General features: G+C 37.5%; 1 protein-coding gene across 1 annotated transcript; it reads left to right on the plus strand.

Annotated features, from left to right (window-relative positions):
• Nucleotides 1-3159: 3159 nt before the first annotated feature.
• Nucleotides 3160-17251, plus strand: LOC136755517 (glial cell line-derived neurotrophic factor-like). Its single transcript, XM_066712173.1, has 3 exons — nucleotides 3160-3835; nucleotides 6415-6627; nucleotides 13757-17251. Exons 2-3 carry the CDS (start codon nucleotides 6441-6443, stop codon nucleotides 14242-14244), a joined length of 675 nt encoding a protein of 224 aa, XP_066568270.1. The 5' UTR covers nucleotides 3160-3835; nucleotides 6415-6440; the 3' UTR covers nucleotides 14245-17251.
• The last annotated feature ends 296 nt before the right edge of the window (nucleotides 17252-17547 follow it).

Consider the following 17547-nt stretch of genomic DNA (forward strand, 5'->3'; position numbering starts at 1 on the left):
AGACACAGAGGGAATGATTCAAAGCCAGCAAACAGACAACTGTATGTGTTGTCTAGCATTGGGTGGTGTGATCAATGGTCCGATGAACCCCATTATTGCTTGCCATTCCTGTAACACGTCACCGGTTCCCGCTGCTGCTGACGGAATAATCAGGTGGAGAATATTAACACGGATTAGATTAGATTCTTGGATTGTGATACGGATGGTAAATGAGTAACATCCAAGGGACACCAGAGCACTATATGAGGAAGATCTACTCAGGTGTGTTCAGTGTGATGTGTGCAGGTCGGAGCCCCACTCGGGATTGAAATGGGCCTTCACAGGCACACCTCCAAGAGCTCCACACCACACAGCTCCCATCATCAGAGCGACAAATCCGGTATGCAAAAAGACCGGTCTCTCACCTGCACAGGCTGCATCAGGAATGATTAATTAAATCACCACATCTCAGTCCCACGTGTCCGTATCCTGGGTAAATTAAAATTTATAATATCCCATAAAGCAACTTCCAAAGCCTCACTGCATTGTAAAGCTAGTGCTATGGTAAAAGCCAACCATAGGTATGGTCAGATATTACAAACAAGGAGAATGTGAATGCATATTCAGGCAAAATGACAGATTAAATGAATAATAAAAGCATGTAGAGCAAATGAACAGGACCTTGGCACAGTTCTCAAGCAGTCTGTAAAGGTCAACACAGAGCAGAGAGATAGTAAATGGGATTCCTAGAAGCAGACCTCAATCAGCTGAGGGGAGAAGTCAGGCAAGCTGCCAACCATGACAGCACTATATATATTTAACCTCAAACATTTCTCAATGAAGAAACAAGAGATCGATTGGCTTGAAATGGACCCACCAAATGTCATCACTGAGAAACGATCTGCCCTAGTCTCTTTTTCCCCTCTTCTTCTTAAAGTAATGCAATTCACTTTACCGACTGAATCACAATAACCATGGATCTAAACACTGAAAAATGGAATATTATTTATTTATATAGCCCTACTTAATTAAACTTGGTAACTTCACAATATTGGTTAACACATTAATAATTTTCATTTATCAAGTAAGCAGTTCTAAAAATTAAAACGACTTCCAAAAGATATAATGACAGGAAATCATAGCAAATTCCTAGAAATGCCAATGCAGTCGATGACACACAAGAAATAAATGACTGTTAGGTTATATGTTATACCTGTATTATCCTAGGAAAGTATTGCATTACCTGCACTGTAGTAAAAGCAACAAATGTCACTTCCATTTGGACTTAAATAGCCATTAATGAGATTACCAAGATTTGAGTCACAAGCCCATTTTTTTTTTTAAATAAACAAAGCAGATACTTTATGTTTTCTTCAAAGCATTTAGAGGAAATAATATGAATGGGAAAGAAATTCTGTTGCACAACGGTATGACTGATATCCTTTTTGGGATTACCTAAATAACAATGGTATTAGCATGCTCATGGAGAGCCACAATACAGCACATGGTGACTCACAGAAAACTGTCCTCCTGGTGGGTGGAAGCAGATTTTTGACAAAGGTGATGTCAGGAGTTTTTGGGCAAAGGTCTCAAAGTTTCTCAAAACGGATCAGTGAAACTTCGCTTGACTTTCACTTCTCATTTTAGATTTTTCTGCAAATGGTGCCATTCTTGACATTTTCCAGAGGATAATTTAATTGGAAAATTGCATAATAATAATAATGCACAATCTCACCATATTAAAATTAGTATCCTGCACATAGGGATGACTTGTAATCAAAGCAATACCAAGTGTTTTGGCATGTGATTGTTTTTAATTATATATATATATATGTCTAAAAGTCACCAGGTAGAATAGTGTACACCTTGAGCATACAGACAGTGGGTCACTGAAAAAGGTGGAAAAACAACCCACTGGCATAAATGCAAATTAAATAATATATAAACCCTAGATGGAAGAAATTGTATTCTATGTATCATGGTATTCTATTAATTAAAATTATAGTGCCTGACCTAACCACGGAGCTTTTATCAAATCCAATCGAATTGAATAAGTTGTATCCATTATGTAAACCGTTATTTTCCTTATGTGCAAATGCAATAAACACAAATATGTGTAGACTGTCCACATTTCAAACAGGGGTTTTATATAATAAAAGAAAAACACTTTATTCTATTACTTAAAACAATGAAAAAAATACGTCTGAATATGTGGTGTCGACATACGAATCGCTTTACATTTCGTTGAATAAATACGCAAACTCAAATATTAATTCTGACGAATGCATACATACAAGACTATATTAATAGATGTTGCCTCTCCATTCGCATGTATTCTGTTGCTCAGCTGTCTGCAGTACAAGCTACAGAAGGAATGCAAACTTTCACTTTTGCACTTCTATTAAATTCTGCTGCAACAGCTGTCTAACCAAGAACATAAACTTCACCAACATAATTACAACAACCACAATCATAATCATTACAATAATAATTATGATTATTATATATTACGAAAACAACAATATTATCAAGATAATATCTTCAACGTGCAAGGATTATTATTATTATTATTATTATTATTATTATTATTATTATTATTACTATGATTATGATGATTAGGAAACGAAAGCATTTTTTACTGTTGTACATTAAGTGGAATATGTTGTATACATAGCAATACATACATTATTTAATACATACATACTTAATACAATACATACATTACATATATATATATATATATATATATATATATATATATATATATATATATATATATATATATATGATTTGAATTATATACAGTATTTTAATATTTTTAAATGCAAACTGTCATTCCATCGTGTTGTAGAGACACTGGACCTGATCTACAGTAAATAATCCATTTAATAAGATTACACATTATTGTATTTGCTCCCACTCATGAGCAATGCTGGAGTAGCAATGGATAAGAAGGCTAGCCAACTATCTGCAGCCTTCCGCATTGATGGGCATCTAATACAAGGCATGCTGAGGGGAGACATCCGAAATCCGTGGCTACGCATTGGAAAGGCAGCGGGGTTGCGCAGAGGTACAGTTTGTGTTGAGATGTGGGAGCGAATCGGGAGGGACTTGGACACCAACGTCAGCGGCTCTAACCTATAAATCCATGTGCCTGTAACTCATCCCCTGGCAAAGAGTTGGCGCTGTGTGCAGCCAGCGGCACATCTGTAATGCACATCTGTTTCCAGCATTTAAACCCGGGACCAGAGTCCGGGATTGAAAGCGCTGCTCTCACGTTATCAGGAGATACCTTAACGCAGCCTGGATCCATTCTGTGTCACGCATTCCAATGGGAACTAATATTGCTGGGTGACGCGTGGGTTTCCCTCTTTTTCTTCTATGCTTCTTCTTCTTTTTGAGAACTGTGCGTCTTAACTCCACTACCGCCTGGTTCCCATTTCTCAGCTGTTTTTTTTTTTTTTTTTTTTTTATGCCCAAGCTATCTCGGCCAGCTGCTGTTACAGGAGCCCTGATGTCTTCATTTGACTCCTTGCAGTTGCTGATGGTGGAAATCGCTCAGGTTTCTCAGGATCTCAGCATCCACTTCTCCTGCCACTGAGTTTGGAGAGCTGGGTCTCCAAGCGCCCGGGTACCTGTGGATCTGCGCGCAATCTCTGCAGGAAGTGATAGGAGTCAGGAGTGCAGGTTTCCTTTGCGCAGTGTTGGGGTGGACAATAAAGAAGATTACAGATTTGTTGTTTTTCTTTTCTCTCTCCGGACACATTCGTTGCGTCCGATTTGGAAGAATTAAATGCGTCTCTCGGTGCGTTTTCCAATCCATGCTCCAAACGGGTCTGCTCAGACCAAACACAAGGTGAGTTTTGGACATGGGGAGTAACAGATATTGCCCAGGCATGTTTACTTTTAAACGTATTTTTAACCAAGCGTTTTATTTCAGATATGCATATATAACAGGTAATGTGTTCTCGTTGTTACGTGGGTGTTTAAAGATGCAGATGCTGTCACTTCAGACAAGAAAACAACAATGTAAAAACTAAAAACTTGTTTAAAGCGCAACTGCTTTTTTGAACACAATTACGCATCATGTTGTGACTGAATGGAAGCACCTGCAGACTACATTACTATGGTTATAAAAGTATTTTTCTGCCTTTTTATGTTTGGCGCATCCTAGGTCAGATCAATATAAAATTGAATCCACGTAATGCCTTTTAAAAAGCGAAGAGAAAACGTCGTATTTCTGCACACAAACAATGCGATTATGATACATTATGATACTCTCCAATTTACAATTCTTGCACATTTGAACACTGATATTGTTTTGCCCCACTGACATTTCTCTGTAATTTCACCATGCCAAACACGGGGTTCACCGACACCATCTGGCGAATGTATGTCTGTCTTCAGGATTTCCATGTATCCAAACGCCTTTGTTATTCCTGCTTTGGCCATTGCTTTTTGGCTGCTGAAAAACGTTTAATAAAGAACCAGCTTCCAAAAAATATAAGCCACGATATTGGCTATACTACTACTACTACTACTATTACTATTCCTGTTGGTGTTTTTGTGTGTTTTCCATAAAACAAAGTTAGCGGAGATGTTGAAAGAGGAGAGTCATTGAAATTAAAAGCGTAGTTTGTATTTGTATTATTCTTGTTGTTGTTGCGGTTGTTAATAATAATAATCATAATCATAATAAATATTATCTTTGTTGGTGAAAACATCGTATACGGAAAATAACCATATATATATATATATATATATATATATATATATATATATAATGCTATGATACATAAATATTTTAAGTGACATTTTTGTTCTGGTTATAAACATGTGCGTTTGGGTGTGTGGGTGTGTATGTACAGCAAGGTTGAGCTTTTTGGTTCACACACTTCTGACTACCTCAGCTGCAATTATTCTTGCGTGTAATTATTCTTGTGACTGTGCCCTAAATCCACTGTGATGTTATTATTATGCATGCTGGATAGCTGACACTTTTTCTTTAACGTGGAATACGATAATACAGTCTGTGGCAGGCATTCCTCTAACGTATACAGTTTCATTTGAACTCAAATATTACATTTTGTGTTGTCATTTTGGCTTGATTCGATTTATTTTTAATATTGGGAGAGAGACTCAAAAATGCAGGCCCCTTGAAATGTCCTCACCCACACATGTGCAGCAGGGGCTCTGCGGTGCCTCCCGTGTGCACAGCTGTGTGATGTCACAGTCCGGTGGGCGCTGGATGCGGAGCCCCACCGTGAGAACTGACAGTGCAGGTGTGACTTTTAACCCTTCATGTCTGCTCTGCGCTAGATAACTTAAACAAGGCCACGTTGACATGTATTTGGTAACCGGACCTCATTTCCAATGGACTTACCGGTTATATTTCTAATCATCTAATACTTCTGTCTTCCCTTTCAACGGCATGTCATTTACTTAATTATACTTGTTGGCTCTCTATCCACCTGATAATAGTGCATTACATCAGACGGATAGATAGCCAACATTGCTAGAGTATTTCAATGCAAGTCGGAATGTATACTGGAAGAGATGTAGAGATAAACAACCCTTGATTCTTGATGACATGGATGATGTGGCATTTTTTTTTAATTATATATTGATAGATTATTATTATTATTATTATTATTATTATTATTATTATTATTATTAAATAATGCATTTATTTACTTCATTGCCTCCATGTTATTCATTCGGGTACATTTAATTTTTCTATTTGTATTATTATTACTATTATTAGTAATGTTAGCCGTATTTGCCAGTAATGGTTAACAAGTGTTTACAACAAAGCAGTATAGGCTGGATAAACCCGAATTGCAGCAGAGCCTGAGCAGGGTGCCGTGGGGTCCTGTGCGTGGGTGGGTCACCTGTGGAACCAGGGCGCGGTGTGATGTGGGGGGGACTTATTGCGACACTGAGTGGATGGCTCTCATTTTTAGACGTATCCGCAGGCATACTTTTAATGCTACACCTTCTATTGCTTTAAAATATGTTTTAAAGTTGGACTTGATCTATTAGACAGGGTGTGTTTAAAGATAATTAGGCGTAATCACTTCCGTTCTCGACTGGATCCCCAGACACTCACCTCCAATTTGGGTTTTGCCTCTGTGTTGGGATGAAAGAGCAGGCGCAGCAGCTCCTCCAAAAAACGACTCAGGTCTGCAATTGAAAAAGCACACATTTCACATGTACACATTGAGTTTTAAGATTGTGTTATTGCTAAGTATAGTCTTTAAAAGGTATGAACATCAAAAGGTTGGTATGTATTTGCATGTGTTTGTACGCCTTAAGGTGTGTACATTATAACAATTATCAGGTTTGGAAAGCACTTACAAGGCGCACTGTAGGAGCATGTATATAGACTACAAACGACTTACGAATAATGTGTATTATTATTATTGTCTTTTTCAGGTTCCTTCATAGGAATTTACTCTAAAATGAAGTTATGGGATGTCTTGGCCATGTGTTTGTTGCTGCTGAATGCCGTCTCCACAAGTCCCCTCTTCAACAACTGGCAGGCAGGGAAAAGGTCCGAGTCTCTGGAGCAGCGGAGTGTCGCTCCTTCTCCACTGGACGGGTCTGAATCCGGATCTGTCAGCCTGGAGGCCTCGCTTGAAGAAGAGTGTAAGTGAATTTTATCTTTACCATTGGGAGAATAAAATGTATTATTAATAATAATTATTATTGTTGTTTTTATTATTATTATTATTATTATTATTATTATTATTATTATTATTATTATTATTATTGTTGTTGTTATTAAAACGTGCTCACTGTCAAATTACACCCTTCATTTACAATGGTTCATTTTTAATTTATATCATATTGCACATAACTAATTTCAAAGTATTTAGCCATTTGTGAGCTGAGTATATGGAGAAGTTGTGGGCAGAGTTCATCTCCAGTTATGGGTGACTTTAGTCTTAAGATAGTCTGCACTTCTTGGCTTTTCCTATAAAACACCAAATCCTAGATTTGAAAATAAACGCAGGCATGTGAGAAGTTATATCTGCAATGTAAATCAGTATAGATACAAACATAAATTATACCAGGAGCTGGAAACATAAAGAAAAAAAGGTCTATGAGTAGTAGCTTTGGACTGGTTTTGGGATGGTCAGATGCTGTGCCTTACTGCGTTCTTTTACCAAAGAGACAAGCTTAGCAGGCAAATTATGTTACTCAGATAAGAAATATCTAATCACCACAATCATCCATTCATATTAATATACAGTGGATTAATCAATTTCTATTTTCATAGTAAAGATAATTTTTAACCGGTATCATGACTGAAAAGAAAAACAAACAGTACATTCACAAAAGATTCAACACATTTATTCTGCAGTATCTATGATTTACTGGAAGCTAAATATATAACCAGAAACTCAATAAACTTAAGCATTGAGGATGGCTTACAAGAAGAGAAGTTGTAATTATCAGAGGTATGCAGTTTGCAGGACCAAACACAGGTTATGGTTAACATTAAATATATATGCTTCCACTTACCCCCAGCAAATGTTTAAATTAAAATGTCCTGCCAACAATGTTTTTCAAAGAAGACTCATAGCTGTATCTAAGATTTGTTTTTGACATTTTAGCAAACAAACAAAAAATTCCTTTAGGTTTGTAATGTTTGTTCGACCATAATACACAGCCTGGAGGCGACAGCACTAATGCCCCAGCTGCACCAAAAAATAGACACTAAAGCTAAACCAACTCTTTCTGTGCCAGCAACACTGCACCGCAACATCATAATTAGATTGGATCCAAATCAGGAACGGGTTAGAAAAACTCACTTTATCACGGCCCTAGAAAATGCCAAACTACACTTTAACTACGTTTTAAAAAATTAACTTTGTCCTTTTGCTTTTCATGCTTTTTCAAACAAGCGCCACAGATTGACTTATCAGGAATTTAATATTGCCATGTTTTTAATTATTATTATTATTTGAATCAATTGGTTTATTATTACTATCAATAGGAATTTCAACAATTGATATGAAAAAAATAAGGGAACACTTAACATTAATTTCTGAACTTGGAGTGTTCCCTTAATTTTTTTGAGCAGTGTAGGTTAGAACAAGTTTTACAGCTCATAATTTTCTATTGGACAGCTGCAGCTGTGAACAACTTCTATTGCTCACAGGAATTAGGAAGGTAACAGTAAATTGATCCACAGTGGGAGACAAAAATATGGTGCCACGTACTACTACTGAACCAGCTGCTGCCCAACACGGCCAGGCTACTCGAGTTAAAGCTGTATTAGTTTTACACACACTAATGGGAGGTCTGGCTGTCAGCTCTCATGTCTGTGCCAACAGGCAACTGCAGCCAACGACTAACCAGACAACCTGAGATGCAACATTGGCCCCACAACTTGCCAGTTATACGGGCAAGCCTGGCAATGGTCATCTCTCAATATGGGACTGACTTCTATGGCATCTTCATTTAATAACGTTTCAAATACGCAAGAGCAGCAGAGCAGCGGGAGATAACAACCAACATTTTAATGTTTAGAAAGAAGACAAATTAGAAGTTAGAAAAATGTAAGAGACCTACAAGTACTGTACATTATATAAAACTGTACTTCTGTAAAGGCACAAAGTTTACTTTCCCAAGATAAGGCAGCCTAATGTTATGCACTTGCAAGCAATCAAGCCTGTTTTGGAAATGTTTAGATAATTAAGACTGGTATACTATTTACATTTTTTGTTGTCTGAGAAGTACTTTCTTTCTTGTACAGATGTTTGCACAGTTTGCTATGCCAACTGTTAAGGGTGAATTCCCCCCTGATAAATGGACCAGTCCATTTAGTCTTGAACTTGGCTACCCACTCAGCAGGAGAGTAATAGGGGTTAGGTGGTGCCAAGGGTGAACTTCTCATCCTTTCATCCCTGGAAGTCAGCATTTAAAGACATTAAAGTCATCTAGCTAAGAAGACTGCAGTCTAAACCTCAAGATCGCATCACTGTTCAACAGATCTGGGTGCTTGTAAGGTCACGCTTGTGTCATGGTGAAGACAAAGCTTCATCAGCACAGACACTGAGCTGTTCTTTTCAGTGTCAGTTGCAACAAGCACACTGAACTGAAAGGACGTGCATTCACTCAGCATTTAGCACCCCATTCAAAAAGCAACACCAAACCTACTGACTCATTTATAAGGGAACACATTTATATGTTATTAAGTGAGGGCATCAGGGATGTTTCCTGTGCAGTGAATTCTGCCTTTGTTGATCAATTCTCCGTCATATTGCCACGTAGATTGGTGCTTGCACTTTGAGGCGCTGCATTTTCATTCTGAAAGACATCTATGGTTATGGTTTACTGGTCTGTGTACTGTATGGGTTGAAGCTATGGCATTTCGAACAATAACAGCATAGTAGCAGGCAAACGTCTTCCAGCGGGTTGTGGGTAACATCACATTTGTGTCAAAGCTGCGCTGCACAGGAGCTTAAATAAGCGGGAAAACTAAATAACATGAAAAAGAGTAACTTCTCCAATATATATAAATATATTCCAGACAGACATTTGTAGGCTTGAACATCTGTATAAAAATAACAAATGAGTTGATATATCCAAAAGCCTGTTTTGAACTCATTATTTAGTGCATTGTTAGCAAGTTAAAAAAATTGTATGGAAACATGAGTTGCTGGATATTGAATCATGAGTTTTGAGAAATCTCCTACATTACTGGAACAACTTAATGGGAATAGACTGCATCCAAATTGTGTGTGTGTGTGTGTTTGATTGTCTTTTTAAATGGCTGAATGGGTGAGGAATTTCCACGTCACATATTATCTGTAGCTTCTCATCACAGTAAAGCCAGATGATGATGAGGTTAATCTGCTTGCTATAAGGTAGGGAATTTTTCTTATGGTTTATTGTTTTGTTATGTTTGATTTGCCATTCCAGATCATTTGAGAAATTTGAGAAAGTAATTCAGTTAGGATAGATGTAAGCAACGTAAATTATCATAATTCAGTTGGAGTAGTTTTCCTTTAAAATGGCAGGATTGGATTATTGTGTGTTGCATTTCACAGAGGGGCACTATATGATTGATGGTTAAGGCAAATATGCAAGACGCCAGAAACATTGGTGATGAAACAGTAACAATAACAACAGAACTTTATGACCAATGAGAGAGGAGCTCCTAAAGTACACAGAAGAAGATCAATGATTTTGGTGAGCAATTGTATACTTAATGAGAGTTTATCTATAATAGACGCATTTCTGATCAGGATTAAATGCCAAAGTAGTGGCTTGGATGAAATGTTCCTTTCAGAGAGGTGGTACTGGTCCAGATCAGATAATACCAATGCCTATTGATCCCGACAGTGTAAGCACTTACAGGATCGACGACAACTACAGACATGCCTTTGCCACTTGATGTCAATATGAACAATGTATACCTTGTATGTGAAAGAACATCCAGCTATAATAAATAAGAGTAGACAACACATATTGCAGTGTCTGTGGATAAAGAACTCTTTATGGTGTAGATGATATTTTCTTTGTAAAGCATGTGTCAGCATATAGATACATAGGCATATCATTTGACCTTTATGAACAATTACTACAGAATCTTTGGAGAAATGGTTGCTAGAGTATGGTTTATATGTGTGTGTGTGTATTTATATGTATACAGCACAATCAACACACTGTAGACTTTCTCAAATTTGCATATAATAAAATATTATCAGGGTCTAATTTTTTTTGTGTATAATTGCTTGTTGAGTTTCAAGGAAACCCAAGCTGAGGAGTTAGGACTGTTTTTACTTGAACATGCTGAATGGGTAGGTCCTTTATATCACACTACAATGGGCCCAACTGTGCAAAGACCTGGTCATATATAAACAGATCACCCACAGTTTAACCTGATATATGAGTAATGGGCTAGCCTTGTGTGCATTGGATGGGATCGCGTTTCCTGTCACCTGGCAGGGAGACAGGTGACACTGGCAGAAGTCTCAGTTTCGTACCGAGCTGTGATCCACACAATAGCTGTAATGTTTTTCCTTTCTTTCCTGACAAGGAATAGAAGCAAGCCACGTATTAATCATTTAAAAGTCACCCTTACGTTACAGAAAAAAAGACTTTGATGTGAGGTGCCGACTGGCTTGCACCTGACACATTTCTCACTGGTTTACATTCCTAGCTTGCGGCTAACCTCCGCTGGTATGAAAAGCATAAAAATCTTGTGTCCGTGTACTCTTCCAGATATCCCAAGAGGCTTCATGCTTCCAGTATTCCACATGCTGCTGCTTTTCACTGTGGATTGCGATAGAAAGACAGCTGAAATCCACCAAGCCCCATTTCAAAGAGCTACCTTCCCAAATCTATGTATAGCCTCATCATGAACAATTTGATAAGGACATCTAGCGACCTCCCAGCTCTTTCTCTGCCACAGTCATTCTGTCTCGCATAAATAAGGCTACTAGTATCAATCCTACTACCTTTTTAACGATTGCAATGGAAAATAACAATTCTGATAAGATATAGATATCTTGGTCAGACAGTTTGCAGTTAGTGTTTAGTTTAATATCTTGTTGATTTATATGAACTTCTTGATGAAATATACTAGAATATTATTTTGTACTTTTAAAAACATATTCAAGATATTTACTATTTATGATTGGTATGCTCAGTCCTAATTTGGATCGTGAGATGACAATGAGATTGTCACGCTATCATATACTTTTTCTTGTGAGATGAGTACACCAGTGATTATTGGAGCTCTTACGGCAATGGGTGTTATATTGGAGTTTGAAGTCTCGGGAGTGTCTGTGTCTTCAGTTTCATGAAAATAAACACTTTTTCTGTGATTTTCATGACATGCAGGCTCTTCAGTACGTCACAGCAGAAATAAACCTTTCAGACAATAGCCAAAGCTGAGAAACCCACACGTTGGGAAGCTCGGTGAGTCAGCGTTTTCAGTCCTGGGTCCCAGTGTTTATAAACTGGATGAAAACTGTCATGTGGAAGAAGCCTGCTGCTGCATGACTAAGGGTGCACAGTTTAGCCCTGTCATTTTCGATCACACTGCTGCAGAACTAACCCAAGAGCTAAGGCACAGGAATTCAGTGTGCTTTTTTTTTATATACTTCTTATTATTATAACAACCAGATGTTCACAAAGAGCAACAGCATATAGCCTTAGGGCAACATCAGACAGATTTAATAAATCTTGTTCATATACTAAAATAACTGGGACAAACTCTACACAAACAGTGATAAACTAAACAAAAACTAAACAAAAACTAAACTTGGTCTGAATTTCTTTTTGTAATGTTATATCTTGTAAGCTGCCCATGAGCTTTTATAATGTTCTATTACACCAAGTTGCATTATTCACTGTTACTCGTAAAGCCAATTATAATATTTTGAGGACTGCATGGTAATTGTCCTGGCACATTTTACACATAGTTTCCTCTGAAGACAATCATGTAAGTGGAATATTAACAAAACCAGCACTGCTTTTCCACAAACTCATGAGCTTGCTAAAATGAACAAGCTTGCTCGGCTGGTTTTGACATGCAGTCCTTATGTTAGGAAGTGTACATTCGTATTGTCAAGCGCATTATTCAGACTCTGAATGGTAAGGCTGATAAGAAATGGAAAAAACATTATAGCTTCTGGTTGTGTTGTATGAACTGATTGTAAATTAAATAGGTCTTGGGATTTGGATAACAGTATAAAAAAATATATCATGCATTTAGACAAGAGGTTAATAATGCTGTTACTATTATTATGCATGAAGAGGTACTTTGAGTTAATGTTCTCAGTTATAATATTTTGTTTATACACCTTTGTAACTTAACTGTCCTTTGTGTAAGTGTATTTAACTTCCAAAGGGCAAACCATTTAATTAAATATACTTATGGGTATTCAGGTTTATGAATGTATGTACTGTTTGTCCTGCCTCAACTATAATGGCAAAACTTAAATTGATAGATTACAGGCACAGTGGACAGATGAAAACAATTTTGTCTGCTATCAGGTACTTGAATGCTTTCGATGCATTTCTCACATTAAAGTCAGTGGGAGGGAACAATCCTAAAACTATTTGAAGGAACACACTACTGACGGGGGGGCGGGGACCTAGATGCCAACAAAAGCAAAGGAAACCGAAACACATTTCATTGAGTGTGAATTAAAGAACTCCAATGTTTCAATTACCTCAGTATTTTTGAAGGTATATTGGAAATGATAGATTACCTTTTCAGAAACACTTCAATGTGAATTCAGCATTTAAATAACAATTCCCTCATTGTAATTCTTCTAAAGAGTTTTACTATTATTTTTTAATAAGCATTGCTAAAATCCTTGGTATTGAAATAAAAGGCATTACAAGGAGACTTATTGTTATTGGAGTACAATAATGAATGATAGTTTCTCTGAATTATTGTGACTAAGGGGGAACTTCTTGAAAGCAAGGCTGCAGTCAAATACATTTCATTTCCAGTAGCTGAATATTGTATATTGAGCTGAGAGTCTGAAAGACCAGAGCCATTATTGTATCCTTATTAGCATTCTTGCATATTGGTGAATTTACTGGAATTTAATATGGAAAGATCCTGGGAAAACCCTGTCTTCTCCCCCAAGGGACCAGCACAGATATACATTTGTCCAGTTTCCTCATAATTTGGAGAGATTCAAAACTGTGGTCCTAAATCTCCATTATGCTTTTCTGTCATTTTTTGGGGGATGTGCTACACTGAAATGTAAAACATATTAACAGATATTTCTCTTTCACACAGACGACATACCAGAGCTTTATCCAGAGGAGTTTGAGGATGTCGTGGATTTTATCCAAGCCACGATTAAAAGACTAAAGAGGTCACCGGAATGGGAGGTTCCCTCTCACGGCAAACAGGACCGGAGTCGGCAGAGAGCCTCAACAAACACAGACACTGGCGCTAAGAGAGCGCGCGGCAGAGACCGCAGGGGAAAGAATCGGGGCTGCATACTGAAGGAGATACACTTAAATGTCACAGACCTGGACTTGGGTTACAAGACCAAAGAGGAGCTAATTTTCAGGTACTGCAGTGGCTCCTGCAGCTCCCCAGAGACCACGTATGACTTGATACTTAAAAACCTCACGAGAAACAAAAAGCTGGTCAAAGAGAAAGTGAAGACAGCCTGCTGCAGGCCCACGTCCTTCGATGACGACCTGTCATTCTTAGACGACAGCCTGGTCTATCACACTCTGAAGAAACATTCCGCCAGGAAGTGCGGCTGTGTCTGACTCCGGCTCCCACTGAAGGGACGTGGTGCATTCCTGCAGTATTCTCAGCATGGAACCAAGGCTCATAGGTGGTGCTTGGTTCCAGGCTGCAAACAGGACCAAGGTTTGGAAACGGGCTGGCTGACACTCAAACCAACCAACCAACAAACAAACAAATACATAAATAAATAAATGTCAGAGCGGCAAAAAGACCGTTTCCTCAGTCCGAGAATGTAGAAATACAAGGGGAAACTGAATAGAGAGCCTCAGTTCATAGCCTCTTTTTCCAGTGTTCCTTCGGCCATTGCAGGCCTATATGGGCCCTATTCTATTTCAATGAAGCCAGATTCAATGCTCATAAACATAGCGTGAATGCATTGGAGAAAAAGAGAATCACTATTTACATGAAAAAAAAAGTATTGCATTCCCATAAGATTACTCTTCCGTATTCCGTATTCATTTAGGACAGATAAATCACACAACAAAAATGAGCTGAAACAGGAAAACATACTTTATATGATTAGCAGTGGTATCCTTGTGATATATAAATATACACATACTGAACTAAAAGGCATTAAAATCAATATTATAAAGCTACAGTGTTCTAAAAGTTACAATTAGTCACGTAATGTGTTATTCTTGATACACAAGAAAAACATACAGCCAGCAGACACCACAGAAGTGAAATAAACAGCACCATTACATGCCAGGCTCCGTCATTCCAGTTGTGTTTGTTTTGATGACCTGGCTGGGTATGGAATCGGAAGAGCTAGTGTTGAAAGGGAGCTATGGGAAGAACTATTTGTTTTTTGTCGAGAAAGACGCATTAAGGTGGAAATGGTGACATGAAGGTGAGCTGTCTTTATGAGCATGTCCTGGTTGGACTCCAGGGTCACGGTTAGCTCACACCTGGCTATGCTGCTCTGAATGGATTTTAAAGTTTACATAAAGACTCCTTCTTCTCTAACAGTACATTTGACTCATACCAAGGTTGGTCACTGTGGCCGAGAAAAGGACTACCTGATGCAATGCATCTATTCAGATTCCTAAATATATTAAAAAAAAAGATATTTATTGAAATTTAATTAACTTATTGTTATTTATTACAGTTCATTTTATTAAAAATGTTTTTTCTTTTCTTATTTATTTAAGCTTTTCTTGAATGGTGCCAAAGTGGAAAATGTGTTTCTATATATAAAAATTGTTTGCATGATGCTGGGAACATGACTTCAAGGGTGTGTAACAGTTGAAACTTGAGTGAATACAAAGCAAACAAACAAATCACTAACTTTACCTTTTTTTTAGACAAGTATATCTCAATGTTAAAATGTTAGTGCATGTCATGTCTAATATCGGGCTACCCATTACGCCTCTTAACAGTATAATATGAAAAGATTTGGGAAGAGTGGTCTTAACTTTTAGGAAGTTATTGCCCTTAATATTTGTGAACTGCTGTCTGTAATGCATTACAGAATATGTTGTGAAGAGCCACAGCTCAGAAAGTCCAGTCTGAGCGATACTGAAATTGTGCCTACCAACAGACAGTTTAAGGCTAATCAATTACGTCTTTTGGGAATGAGAAATTAGCTCTGTGTCAAAGAGCAGAATAGGAATGCTTAAAAAAAGCAGTAGTAAAATGAGTATTGATAGGTCTTGATAGGACTAACTTTGACATTTGCTTTCTCACAACTCTGGTGTTTTAGAAGGAATCCATAATCGTAAGCATTGTGCTCACACAAGGTTAGCTGCCTCATTTTGACATATTCCTTTTGAAATCAACAACATAAAATTATGAGAAGGAAACTTGATTTTTTTTCCCATGTAAAAAAAGAACACTGTGTATGGGTTTAATTTTGTATCTTATCACACAGGTATTAAAATATCAAGGGCTTTGAACTGTTAATTCTCCCAGTATGTGGTTTCAAAAGTCCAGAAGAAAACTCTAGCAAGTAATGCAATTTCAGGATCCTATTGATGATTTGGTTATCCTTAGTGTTCGATGGAGCAAAAACTGCTGTAGCTCAAAAAGGAGAAAACTTAGAAATGTGTGAATGAAGGGACACTCTGGCAGTTGTACAGAAGATATATTTAAAGTGTTTGCCCTGTTGGACCTACCACAAGACCAATTCAAAGTCATGTCAAGCTCTCCCTAGTTTAGATCCACATATACAATTCCACGTGATAGAAATAGCAAGGCAACGCCACTTCAGTTTAGGTGTTTGATCACAATACGCTGTACCATTTGTACGTTTAAGACAGTGTTAGAAACTAGAGATGTGGTTAAGATCTTGATTTTCCACAGGCTGAACACCTGCAGCGTAGTAAAGATGCCAACCTCACCACAAACACGATTCTGGTAGAAGAGATCCCTGCCAGTTATGCGTTAGAGCTGTACCTCTGTGGCTTAAAGCATAGGAATAAGAGGGAGACAGCCTCAGGCAAATCCCATATATATACAAGTAAAATCCTAGCTGAACAGTAGCCAAAAACCTCATTATTTTCAGCTAATTTTAATGAATGGGGACATCGGCTTTAAAACAAGAAACTGAGCAAAAACAGGAAGGAAACTGATTGGGGAGTAAACAAATCAAATTGCTTTGACTTTTAAATCCTCCTCTCGTGCGTAAAAAACCACACACCCGAGGGCAACATTAATGTGGCGTGTGATGTCCTCCCGTCAGCCAGCGCTGTTCTTATATTGTATGTTTGTATTGGTATGTTTTGATCTTGTGTCTGTCCTGAGTGTTGCTATGTTCTAGTGAGTGAAGTGTGTTGAGCTTTGGACAATTATTGCGTAATAAGCTATAAAAAAAAAAAAAAAAAAAAAAAAAGGTAAAGTTGTGATTTCTGACTGAGCAGCTGAGTAACAGAAGAATATTTTTCCCACAAGCGATGTGTATCACCTCCCGCAAACCTAATGTCTCACTCATTTGTGTTACTGAACCAAAGTTCTCTACAGACTTTATTTTTTTACAATATTCATTTTATAACTTTTTACAAAAATTAAACTTGTTTCTATCACTTTCAATGTTTGACCTCTAGTGATTCTTTAAGGGGGTAGCATCGTGTTGTTGTTTTTTTATGTTTTGTTTTGATGAGATATTACTACCCACTCAAGACAAGATAATCTGGCAGTATCCCTCATAGATCTCGGGTCTCACCTTGAAGAAATCACAGCAAAACGTACTCCCTGTTCACAAATTCTCAATTGTTTTCAGTACACTACATGCAAAGTTTATTAACATTTAAAATACAATAAAATTATCCAGACACAATTATTCTAACTGCTTCTATGTTGCATTAAATTATAAATTATGCTTTTTT

Source organism: Amia ocellicauda, chromosome 8 (genome assembly GCF_036373705.1).
Source record: "Amia ocellicauda isolate fAmiCal2 chromosome 8, fAmiCal2.hap1, whole genome shotgun sequence".
Lineage (NCBI taxonomy): Eukaryota > Metazoa > Chordata > Actinopteri > Amiiformes > Amiidae > Amia > Amia ocellicauda.

What these genes read in the sequence shown, in the direction of transcription:
- LOC136755517 (XM_066712173.1), top strand. Translation starts at nt 6,441, where the DNA reads ATGAAGTTATGGGATGTCTTGGCCATGTGTTTGTTGCTGCTGAATGCC. An exon ending in GGCCTCGCTTGAAGAAGAGT is followed by an intron (nt 6,628 to 13,756) that starts GTAAGTGAATTT and finishes TCTTTCACACAG; the next exon opens with ACGACATACCAGAGCTTTAT.